The sequence below is a fragment of the Scardinius erythrophthalmus genome (assembly GCF_964197995.2).
Source record: "Scardinius erythrophthalmus genome assembly, chromosome: 15".
NCBI lineage: Eukaryota > Metazoa > Chordata > Actinopteri > Cypriniformes > Leuciscidae > Scardinius > Scardinius erythrophthalmus.
The window spans coordinates 4,395,714-4,408,848 of NC_138235.1; the positions used below are offsets into that span (position 1 = coordinate 4,395,714).

Genomic DNA, 13,135 nt, shown 5'->3' on the forward strand with positions numbered 1-13,135 from the left:
ATTTTCACAAATATGTGTATATGTTTTGACTGAAGTGTGTGTGTTTTGACTGAAGTGTGTCATTTTGCAAACAATCTAGGAATTATGCAAATTGAGTGTGGTGTTTGGATAATTGTGATTCTGTTTTGAAAAAAAGAACCCGGTTTTCAAAATTGCGTGTAAACAATTGAAAAAAACTGTAACTGTATACAGTCAATTCTTCTGTTGTTTTGTATGTAGACCACTGTATGTCCTACTTTGTGTTGGTTGGGATGTACACTGTGTAGGCCTACATTGTTTTTGTGGAAAAAATAAAATATATTTGTTACCGTGTATTTGTGTGTTCTGAGTATAAAAACAATATTCTCAGATATTTTACAACACACTTATGTATGTACTGTCTGTAGTAAGTGTAACACTGAATCAAAAAAAGGCCTAAATCATTATGATGAATGGAGAAGAAGTGTTTTCCATTCATCATAGTGTTTTACATTGAGCACATCAGTGTTCAACTGGCTCTTATAAATGTCTATTCATATGATGGTTTGTGTGTGTCATTTGAAAACAAAATACCATTTTGAGAAGAAATAACATTGTTTTGAATGTAAAGTTTAATTTTGCAGGAGAATTGAGGGGATTTGCCCATTGTGTGTGTGTTTTTGGATTTGTGTGTAGAGTTCTGAGAATATGAGGCATGCTTTCAGAAAATGTGTGTAAACAATCGAGAAAAACTGTAATTCATCTGTGAGGAACCAAAGTTACACGTTTTCTCTTTATTTCTCAGTGTACTCAGGTAAGCCTTGAAGGTTTCTCATGGTTTTTAATTTCTGGTGTTAAATGAATGTCTCTCCATTGTCATGTTTGTCTCCAGGTAGCATCCTTCTCTGAATCTGGTGTAATCACATCTTGCTCATTAGCACCCAGTATCGCTGGAGCATATGTGAATGAACGCTCTCTTTCAGTCTCCCATGGTCCCGCAGGATTGAGGAGTATGTAGGCTTTAGTTTTATTTGGCTTTTCGCTGTGAAATTTGTTCAAATTGTTCGCCAGTTTTCTGCCATGTTGCCTTTGAAGATCAGCGGGTCTGGCTGGCAAAATCCTTCGGCCATTGTGTCCTCTCCTATTCTCTTCCTTTATTGATCGTTTTACAGTAACTTCTGACACCATGTAGTTCCTTAAACACATCTCAAGTAGAAGTGTGTCTTAACTAACTGGATGGCACATCATCAGTTATCTACACTGATAGTTTGCCCTTCCGTTCTTGCCTGAACCCCTATCATGACTATATCTGTTTTATCAGGACTGTGACTGTGATGGGCCATCCCGCACTCAGAGGGGCCGGAGGGAACAGGCTGTCCCATTCTCCTGCTATAAAGCTCCGTGTCCTGCACTAGCGCCACTTCATCTGCTCATCTGATCTCCTCACAATGAACGATATCTACAAAGCAGCGGTGAGTCTGTGCAGTTTTTCATAGAACTTTCTTGGATTGAGTAAAACAATGCATTCAATCTAGACGTCCTAGTGTTAGTGTTGAAATACTTTAAGCATTCAAAATACTTAAACTTTTTAATGAATAGTTGTGATTACAGTTATATAATACATTGTAATACTTGGTTGCACCTCTAAAGAGTGTGGTATTTCATTTGTTGTCTTGACGCTTTCAGACATCTGTGCTAGTCATTAAACCCTATAGGCTAATTGAGTGAAATCAATTAATCAGAAAGTCATAGAATGAATTCCTTTCAGATGAATCTCTTTTACTTTGCTTTGTCTGTCGATTTTTGAACTAAATTGTCAGAACACAATTTTAAATAGAATGGTTGATTTAGTATTTTGCATTACTGACACATAACAAGTATATCATCTTCCTAAACATGCTAAATTTAAATCTAAATATGTTACAATTTAAAAGTAAAGGCACACTGGTGCACGTAGAGGGGCATCGTCCCATCTTACCCTACTGTAAAACATGACATTTGGTGTTGATCATGTGTTGTAACGCACTTTACCATTTAAATGTAGCCATGCATAACCATAAATGTTTATTACAGCTGTGGTTAAAAATTATTCATGAAAACATACTCATCATAAGGAGTATTATAAGGCTTCATAAACACATTATTGATTCATAGAAAAAGTGACTCAATAATATCTTAGGCTATTACCGTATATAAGGATGTTCAAAATAAAATACAACATTATAGTTTCTATTGCAGCAACAATGACTGGGAATCATATTATAATGTGCATGAATTAGGCATCAGTCAAGCAGCCAACATGATGTCATAAGCTAAAAAAGACAGCTCAAAATACCTTGACTCTTGAGCATTATCAGAGTTAGATAGGAGCCACTCGAGAGGCCAGAGACACTATCGTTCATGACTACACATGGAGCGCCGCCTCACTCCCGTGGCTAATTCTGGCATGCTTTGCTCAGCCGTGCATGTGTGTCTGTGTGCTGGAAAAGCAGGCGCTTAAGATAAAACACTCAGATTCCAGAACAGAGAGAGAGAGAGAGAGAGAGAGAGAGAGAGAGAGAGAGAGAGAGAGAGAGAGAGAGAGAGAGAGAGAGAGAGAGAGAGAGAGAGAGAGAGAGAGAGAGAGAGAGAGAGAGAGAGAGAGAGAGAGAGAGAGAGAGAGAGAGAGAGAGAGAGAGAGAGAGAGAGAGAGAGAGAGAGAGAGAGAGAGAGAGAGAGAGAGAGAGAGAGAGAGAGAGTTGAATTTTGAAAATTAACAATAATTCACACAGCTATTACAACAGAAGGGAAAAAACTAATCAACACACCTTAAACCAACACACAATAACAGATACCATCAAGCCTCACAAAAGAGGGGGACATTACAAAGAAAAAACTAACTCATCTTCAGAAATAACACACAATGCTCCATTACAACACCAAATCGTCTCAAAAGTAGACAAGTCATCCATAGTTTTATAAAATTTAAAATCAATCACCACCCTTGATTTCACCAAGGCTTTTGCTCAATTTTCCTTTTCCTGCTGGTATATATTGCCAATTTTGCTTGTCCCAAAACAAAATTCAAAAATTGACAAGCATACATCTTGTTCCGACTATATTTAAAACCCAGAATAAAATTTTTTTCAGAAAAAATCTCTTTACAACAGTTAAATATTTCTTTTAATAACATAAATAAAAGTTGTAATCTAGAACATTGCATAAACGCATGAAAAACTGTTTCCCTTTGAAAACAAAAAGGGACATTCCGAACTAACTTCTGGATTTAAAACAGAAATAAAAGAGTTTACAGCAATGATACCATGAAGGATTCTCCACTGTAAATCCCCTGCCCTCTTTGATAATGGCGGCTTATATAGCGATCTCCACTCAGGTTTTACATTTTCATCTAGCCCAAAAAAAGAGCGCCATGGTGTATCAACCTTTCTTTCAAAATATGTCTTATTAAAAGCCATAACACAAGCTCTATACAACAAATTACCTTTAGTTGACAATAAATCCAATCACAAAGATTGCCAATTCTTTAAAAAACAACAACAACCTGTACACCCATCAAGATTAGGTAAAAACTCTAGACAGTGAAAAAGGTCCTGAGCATTGGGAGTGTATGTCCCAGAGTTGTAATCTTTTAACATTTGGTTCTCTTCATCTGTGAGAGCTGATCTCAGTTTAAACAAAAACAAAGAAACAAGACGAACAGATCTAATACCCAAATGTTGGGATGCCATCTCTGCGTTCTCCAAATTTGAGCCAGCCAAAGTCAATATCTGTCCTAAAGTGACAACCCGGGATTTTTGGAGAGCAGAACTGAACCCATGTAAATTACAATTGTTTGTTATATCCAGACATGCTCCAAATATCAAAGGTTCCTCTAACAGCCAATGAAGAGAGTATGAACTTTCAGTCTTTTGAATATGAAACAAACTCCACACTTTAAAAAGGTTTTTATAAAAAGTACGGCATCTTTGAAAAGTCCATTTTTAAGGGGTTCATCAAAAAAAGATGTTTATCCAATCCAAACCCCCCAAAGTTTTGCAATATGGCAGAGGCAGCAGCCCTCCAACTCACATCAGACGCACCATCAAAAAATCTTTGTAGAAACTGCAACCCAGAAAAAGTAATTTGTCCCAGAAAAAGTCCACAAGGACAGCTTGAATTTTCGCTAGAAGTTGCTTTGGAGGATCCACACAAGCCAACCTGTGCCACAGAGAGGAGGCAAGCAGATTGTTTACAACAAGAGTTCGTCCTCTATAAGACATATTTGGGGATTAAATATTTAATCCCTCTTTTACCCCAAACTAACCCATCAGGAAGGTTTGGTTTGCCATCAGCCCACTGACCAACCAACAGTGTCTCACATTTTGACCAATTGACTTTAGCAGAGGATAACAACATAAAATCTCTAATTAATGTAAATAACATTTGTAGGCTACATCATTTTGTTCACTAATTTAAACCATCACATCATCACTATAAGCTGACAAAACAATGTTATTTTTACAATTAGGTAAAAATAAGCCACACACCTTTTGTCTTATTTGTTGTAACAATGGTTCAATGGCCAAAGAATATAGCATCCCAGATAAGGAGCATCCTTGTCTTATGCCTCTTTGAACCTGGAAAGGAGCGCATAAGCTGCCATTTATCTTCAGTACACTCTCAACTTTACTATAGAGTACTTTGACTTTGTCTATAAAATCTTGACTAAAACCAAAAACTCTCAAAGTCCCCCACAAATAGGAATGTTCGACTCGGTCAAAGGCTTTTTCTTGATCCAAAGAAATCAAGCCAACGTCTAACTTTAACAATTTTGAAACTTCTAATACATCGCGAATTAGTGAAATGTTATCAAACATTGATCTACCACGAACACAATAGGTCTGGTCCGGATGAATGACCTCATCCAACACTCCAGCCAGTCTGTTAGCTAAGGCCTTGGAGAGCAGTTTGTAATTGCTGCACAGAAGTGAGACGGGGCGCCAGCTCTTTATTTCAGTGAGATCCCCTTTTTTCGGTATGAGGGTGATTATCGCTCTACGACAACTCAGCGGCATCATACCTTCAGACAAGCTGTCATTCAGTACCTGAAAACAGTGAAATTTACGGTAAAAAAACGGCAGCTGTGGTTGCCAGTATTTTACCGTAAAAAATATGGTGGCAACCGTTTATGTTTTTTACGGGATTTAAATTAACGGGCAAAAAAACACAATGTAAAAAAAACTGAAATTTACGGTAAAAAAACGTCAGCTTGGTTGGCAGTATTTTACCGTAAAAAAATGGTAGCAACCTTACTTTGAAAAAAAAAAAAAAAACATCAGCAGGATTTAAATGTGTGGTAAAAAAAACATCAGCTGTGGTTTCCAGTACTTTGCCATAAAAAATACAGTAGTAAACTTTTAGTTTTCACGGGACAACACTTATATTTCATAAACCGATAAATGTTACTATTTAATTTCACTAAAGTATTAAAGTCTGCTTTATATCTTTGTAATATACTGATAACCATCATAATATTACAAATGGTTAAAAAGAAAAGCACATGATGATTTAAAGTACACCATTAGTTTTCCACAAACTGAGGCACATGTTAATATTAAAGGTATAGCGGAGGATCTTTCCGAATTTTAGATAAGAACCGCCCTCTCCACTTTTTGAAAAAATGCACATGCTCAACACACTACCTGCTCCCGAGAGGGAACGCCTATTAAACGTGTGCGAGGTTCTCCTCGTGCACGCTCTGTTTACAAGTTGCTGTCGGCATCGCTCATACAAGATTACTTTCCAAAAGAAGATTTGCACTTTTTCACCAAATAGCATGCCAAACTTTACCTGTCGAGTAGAAACTTCGCGACTGAGGCATCAGTGGGAAGCCCAACCTGTGTTTTCAGCGCACGCCATCGTGTGAAACAATCTCCCAAAAACACTCTGATCTTGTTTCTCTCTTCTGATGCCTTTCTCTTCTTCTCCTACAGTTCGTACAAACTTTTTCTCTTGCGACCCTCAGACATTTTCAAAGGACCCGGTGAAACGGCGAGCTTCAATGAATGGCTTAAACCATAGCTCTAGCTCACCACCACACATAAACACCTGAAAGTGCGCATGCGCAAAAAGCGAAAACTAAGGGACGAGAACGTACAACGGCCTTACGTTAACATATCACCAGAATGATTGACACTTAGGTGGACCAATAGTTTACACTGCCCACCCGGAAAAAGAAAATTCTCCGTTATACCTTTAAGCAGGTGCACAGTGTCATACACACAAATACAAAACACCATCATGGTGACACACACATGACTCCAAATAATGCCATAAACATTCATTAAACAATATATGATGTAATATAAACCCCAAATGTATATAACTGATAACAAAAACCAAGAAGAAACATAATTATTTAAATGAAATAGCATCAAATGTGAAGTGTCACGCAAGGAATTCTGGGAATGTCAATTTAGAGAAACAACAGGAACAGAAAAAGAGACGAGCAGAAACACAAGAACTACAACTGACTTCAGCCACAGCCTTAGATGAAATCAACTGAAGATAAAAAAACATTAAATCTGTGAAGATCTCAGCAGAGGAGGATTAAACAACTCCACAAACAGCATTACCAGCTTCACTTATTACTGACCAGACTGACTTTCTTTCTGTCAGACGTCTACAGTTCTGTTTGAGAATTAACAGAGGTTTAGATGTTGATGATTTATTGTTTCATTTGAAGTCACCATGATGGAGATCAGTGACTGCTTTAGTTGGGCTCTTGACCCTTGACTTTCTAACATTAATATTGCTCTGCCTGCTATAACTCTGTGTTTATAAGACATGCTGATTATGGCTAGGAAATCAGAGAGAAAATGAATCATGTAATGTTGGTACAATGATAGCAATCACCATAATTGATTCACTGAACTCTTAACGAGTCTTATCTTTGATAATATGTGTCATTAATTTTACATTATTGATTGTAATAGCTCTATGAATTTACAGCATGTGATCCATCATTGCTGTGATAATCTGAAGAATTTTTAAAACATTGTGCACAATACAAGTTTGAACTACTGTGTCTTTCAGACACACACAGACATCAAGAGTCAGCGTATAAATCTCAACAACGGTGATGATAAAAGTGCAGTGCACTTGATGAAGCCTCCAATCAAAACTAGTCAGTATCTCCCAGCATGCATTGCAGCAGGAATACATTATGCTGAATTGCCATAGTATTTTCTTTTATTATTATATCTGCTTTTATTTTTGATGTTGTTTTTGTTGCAGCTTTTTAGTAGCTTGTTTTGTGATGTTCAGAGTTTTATCTGATTATTGTGTTGATTGTCACCGTTGTTGAGATTCAAACGCTGATTCTTGATGTCTGTGTTGGTTTAAAACAAGCAGTAGTTCAAAACCTTCTTCCTACACCATGTATTTTTAAAGTTCTTCAGATTATTTGTTGGTCACGTGTGGGGTCACAGAGATATTACACTCTAAAATGTGAAATATATTAATATTATAACTTTGCTCATAAAGTGAGAGATAAGACTCTTTATGAGATCAGTGAATCAGGCCACTACATGATGATTAAGTCATCATTAACCTGCTAACATCCCCTTGTCACATTTTCTCTCTGATTTTCATGCCATAACATTTGTGTTATATAAGCACACAGTTAAGGCAGTCAGAGTAAATCTAAAGTTAGAAAGTCAAGGGTCAAGAGCCCAACTACAGCAAACACTTATCTACATAATGGTAACTTCAAACTTTATTATTTTCAATAAAACATCAACGTCTGAACCTCTGGTAATTCTCAATAATACATTTTATTATGACAAATTGGTTTGTAATACAATATTTTTTAAATTACAGGAAACCACAGCTGGCAGGTTTTTTTTTTTTACATAAACTGAAGTTCAATGCCATATAACCTAAAATATTACTACCGTATTTTTTACGGTAAAATACTGGCAACTAGCTGCCGTTTTTTTACCGTAAATTTCACAGTTTTTTTTAACAGTGCAGTTTTTTTCCGTAAATAAATTATGACAGAATTTTCATTTTTGGGTGTACTATCCCTTTAATGTCTTAACTTAATAGTAGAAATCTAGTCATTTGTACTATTCACACACTATGCCTTAGTTACTCAGAAAGCCTAAGTTAAAATTAACTGGTTTGAGAGACATTTTATCAAGCAAAAATGGGAATAGACTTTTCACTCATTCAGTTATCTGTCTCTAGTTGCATTCACTCATTCCCCAAAGTCATCTTGAATGTTGAATTGTCAATACAACTGAAAAATTTGAGAGAACATCACATGCTGACTTTAAAAATGAATGTTGATTTTCCTAAAATGTTTTTGTGAATTCACCATTATGGTGATTAGTGTTCTCATTGGTTGGGCACTTGAAACTTCATTTATATTATTGTAATTCTCTTTCTATTGATGCAATAAGAAATCACAGTTATGTTTTCAAAGAAAGGGAAATAATAAATAGGTGGCTTTTAAAAGGTGGTCTAACTTCTGACTGAATCATTAACTTGTCTTAACTTCTGCTAACACTTGCATCATAAACACCTTGTGAAACTTTTAATTGCGTTAATATAATCCATTTATATTTGCAGCAATATATCACAATTAAGCATGTTTGAGTCACTCACAGACTTAAACATTCAGTAGCAAAACACAACAATGGTATCAATTAAATGTATTTATTATACATTCATTGTAACAATTACAATTTGATTTGATGTTTCTTGATGTGCTACTGCTGACACAAGACAGCAACTAAAATCCCCCCCCCCAAAAAAAATAAATAAATAATTGTACTACAAACAATTGCATAATTTATTCATGCCGCAATGCACTCTGGGAGTCAGTAATTCTGAGTAGCTATGCTAAGCAAAATCTTAAGTAAATTATTAAGTAATACTACAGTTCTTTCTTAGTTACTAGAACTCTCCTGTTAGTGAACAACAAAGCATTTGCCAGTACAACATACTATTCCTATTTCATGTTACTTAGTTTGTTTAAGGTAATAGGTTTGCATGGTTTTTTTAAGTTAGACTAACTAATTAGATTTTTACAGTGTAGTGTGTAATCTGCAAAATAACTCTTTGAATTTTAATAAAATATGAGTTTGGACTAAAGGAAACCTGTTTTTAATGGGAACACAACTTTGAAATATGTTTTGGCAATGGACACGAACAGGGTACACATTTAACCCATACATTTTCCTGGTTGAAACATTGAAGTGTGAAGCATTTGAGCAGAGTCCTACTTGTTAATTTCATTGTTTTTTTTTTTTTTTTTTTTTTTTTTTTGTGGTAGATCACTTATTGCCCTCACATGCAAAGTTGATTACAGCATTAATTAATAATTGACATTATACCTGTATTTCCTATGCAAACAAGGAATTAAGTATTTTATATTATTTAAGCATCTGGAACCTTTTGATGATAACTGAGTTGAGTTCAACCAACCTGATAAACAAGGTTCCCTTACGAGAACGTTCTCTCGTACTGCGTTGAAAACGCTGTGGGAAAACTCCTTTTCTCGAGAATATTGAAGCCTTTATTTTAAAACGCATTGCTGCAGCACATGCGAGAGCTAGAAGCTCGCGTGAGCGTGCTGATTGGCTTGTGCAAAGCAACTGCACGAACCAATGGCGGAACAGCAGAGGAGCGCGAGCCAATCGGGGCGCTTGGCACTCTGCCAGAGTCAAGCGCGCGAAACTGCACGTGACAGAAGAGTATAAATACACAGAGAATCCGCCATTTGACAGATTTTATCTCCTTCAGCTTTCGACTCACCTCGTCGCTGATTCTCTCCGAGTGAAGCCGCTCGTCGTCGAACAGCCGTCCAGCGGAACAGCTTCGCATCCCGGCATCTGCCAGCTGAGCGTTTCCCTGTGGCATCCGACGAGTATCCTTTTTCTCTTTCTCTCTATCCTAAAAGAGCAAATTCGCTGTTTTCACAGCGCGCGGTTTTGATTCAAATGCCGCTCTCTATCTGTGAATACTGCGGGTTTCCCCTGCTTGTGTTTACAGACACACACTCTGTGTGCTGCCTGTCTCGGCCCTGAGCACGCCGAGTCAGCGCTCACTATAGGCGGCTGCCTTCTCCGCGACGGGATGCCTGTTTCTTCTCTCCGCTCGAGACTCGCTCTCGCTTCGTCGGTGAGTTATCCCGCCCTTCTTCCGTCTTCGGCGCCCCGCGAGCCCCGTAGGAAGAAGCGGCGCGATCATGAGGCGTCCTGAATGCGGTGAGTTTAGCGGATGCACGCTGGGCTTTTCTCCACGTGCTTCCCCCACGCTCTTCTCAGTTCTGTTCTCTCAGAGCGACCAACGCCCCTTGTCTGAAGCGGCGGGATTCGTCTCTTTTGACGGATCTGCTGATGTTATTGCATGACGCAGTTCCGTGGCGGCATCTGAGAACGAGGATTGGTCGGGCTCCGCGGACCCCTCCCCCCCGTCTCAGTTAGACCCTTCTGACTCTCGAGCGAACATCGACGCCGAACTCTTCCGCGTCATGTCTCGCGCTGTCAACGAGCTGGGACTCTACTGGTTTTTCTCCAGCTGAGCCTGCCAGAAGCCGCCTCAACGAGTGGTACCTGCCGGGGCGCCAACAGGCCCCTCGTCAGCGCGCCGCTCCATTTCTGCCTGAGGTCCACTAAGAGCTCACTTAAAGCTGGCGCGCGCCCTTTTCAGCTCGAACGCGCTCATCTGCCTCTTCAACGCCCTCCAATGTTGACGGCGCTGAAGAAAAAGGTTATGTGTGTCTCCTCCCACTGGAGGAAGCGGTCGCTGCACACTTATGCCCTCCCACTGCAGGAAGTTGGAGGTCTAAGACTGTGCACCCATCTAAGCCGTGCATAACTACTTCGGCCATTGCCAGCCGCGCTTATGCTGCCGCCGGTCAAGCCGCCTCTGCTCTCCACGCCATGGCGACCATCCAAGTGTTTCAGGAGAAGCTCCTCCGCTACATGGATGAGTCAGGACCTGACCCAGACACTTTTAAGGACCTCAGAAGTGCGATAGATCTAGCGCTACGGGCCACTAAGACCACCGCTCAAGCACTGGGCCGCAACATGGCAGCCTAGCAGTTTTAGAGCGCCACCTATGGCTGACATTGACCGAAATCAGGGACGTAGACACAACCGCCTTCCTCGATTCTCCGGTCACAGCATCTGGTCTCTTCGGCCCATCTGTCAGTGGCTTCGCAGACCACTTCACTGAGGCTCAGAAAGTCTCCAGCGCCATGAAGCATTTCCTCCCTAAACGCTCCAGTTCGGTCCAACGGCGCCCCAAGAGCACGCCGCGACCTGAGAGGGTAGCTTCACAAGTCCTCCAGCCCCGCCCAGTGGCTGAGACTAGCCAGCACATGAAGCATGCAAAACGGTTCCTGTTCCCTAAGCGCCAGGGCCCGCAGCCGAAGCTCACGCTCGATCACGAGCCCAAGAAGCCGTCCTAACCGGCTTAAAGAGGGGTCATTGTCCCGCCGCGGCCGGACCAGCCCCGAAGATCGCTCGAGTGCTACTCTCAGCCCCCTCTTCAGTTCAGGCGGTTGGAGCAGTATTAAATGCAGAACATGGGCCCGTCACCTGTCACGCACCCCTGCACTCAAACGCTGTTTTAACAGCGACCCACAAAAAGCACAAATCGAGCAAAAATTTCTCCCTCACATACATGTCAGTTCGAACCCCCAACACTGGGCGTTCCAGATATGATAATGTCTCTGTCTCTGCGGGCTCTAGCTTGGCAAGCTATTCCCGGAGTTTCAGAATGGGTAATGAACATCATAAAGCGCGGTTACTCGCTTCAGTTCGCCCGCAGACCACCGCGTTTCCGTGCGGTTATACAAACCACGGTAAGGAGCACACTGAGTCATGTCCTCCGCACCGAAGTGTTAAGTCTGCTGGCCAAAGGGGCCATCGAAAAGATCCCCCTTTCTCAGAGCGAGTCAGGTTTTTACAGCCGTTACTTTCTTGTTCCAAAGAAAGACGGCGGCCTGAGACCCATTTTAGATCTGAGACATCTGAACAAGGCTCTCATGTCACGGCCGTTCAGAATGCTCACGACCAGACACATCCTGGCGCAAATTCGCCCAGAAGACTGGTTTTTCTCAATAGATCTAAAAGACGCTTACTTTCACATTCAAGTGAACCCCCACCACAGGCCATTCTTGAGATTCGCCTTCAAGGGGCAGACATACCAGTACACAGTCCTACCATTTGGACTGGCACCTCGTACATTCACGAAGTACATGGATGCAGCTCTCTCCCCCCTGAGACAGCGGGGAATGCGCATCCTGAACTACCTCGGCGATTGGCTCATATTGACCCAGTCAGAGGCGGAGTCACATACTCACAGAGCCTGGCTCCTCAGACATCTAGAATGTCTAGGGCTCAAGGTCAAATTTGCCAAGAGTATTCTGTTGCCCAGCCAACGTATCACGTTCCTGGGAACAGTTCTCGACTCTGTACTTATGAGAGCATGGCCCACACCGGCCCGTGCTCTAACGATTCAGCAGCTCGCAGCATCGCTCACAGAGGGCTCTTATGTACCCCTCAGAACGTTCCAGAGGATCCTTGGCCTCATGGCCTCCGCATCATCAGTACTCCAACTCGGCCTACTGCGTATGCGTCCTCTTCACCTGTGGCTAGCACCTCTGGTGCCACCCCATGCCTGGCATTCAGGCCACTTAGTTATCAAGGTAAACCAGCGCTGTGTTCAAGCCCTGGCACCTTGGAAAGACGCCAGCTGGTACCAGCAGGGCGTAAGCATGGGGGTGGTCTCAGAGAGGAGGGTGATTTCAACAGACGCTTCCAACTCAGGTTGGGGAGCGCTGTACGAGGGCAGGCCTGCCTCCGGCCTCTGGTCGAGCTCGGAGAAACGCCTACACATCAACTGCCTCAAATGAGAGCAGTTTTTCTGGCCCTGAAAACCTTCCTCCCATACCTGGCTGGACACCACGTATTGGTCCGGACGGACAACAAGTCAGTGGTATCTTACATAAATCGCCAGGGCGGCCTCAGGTCCGGCATCCTGCTTGCCATAGCCACCCAGCTACTGTTATGGGCTCACACCAATCTGCGCTCGCTCAGGGCAGCTCACGTGCCGGGCACGTTGAACACAGGAGCAGACATGCTCTCTCGGGGCAGGGTTCCCCCAGAGGAATGGTCTCTCC

General features: G+C 41.4%; 1 protein-coding gene across 1 annotated transcript in view; it reads left to right on the plus strand.

The window, feature by feature from the left end:
- tnnc1a (troponin C type 1a (slow)) overlaps positions 1–13,135 on the plus strand; it is a 56,075-nt gene that overhangs the window by 13,073 nt on the left and 29,867 nt on the right. The window contains exon 2 of the mRNA XM_081386768.1: positions 1,280–1,430. Coding sequence (XP_081242894.1) covers positions 1,407–1,430 — 24 coding nt within the window. The 5' untranslated portion in view covers positions 1,280–1,406. The remainder of the gene's footprint in view (positions 1–1,279; positions 1,431–13,135) is intronic.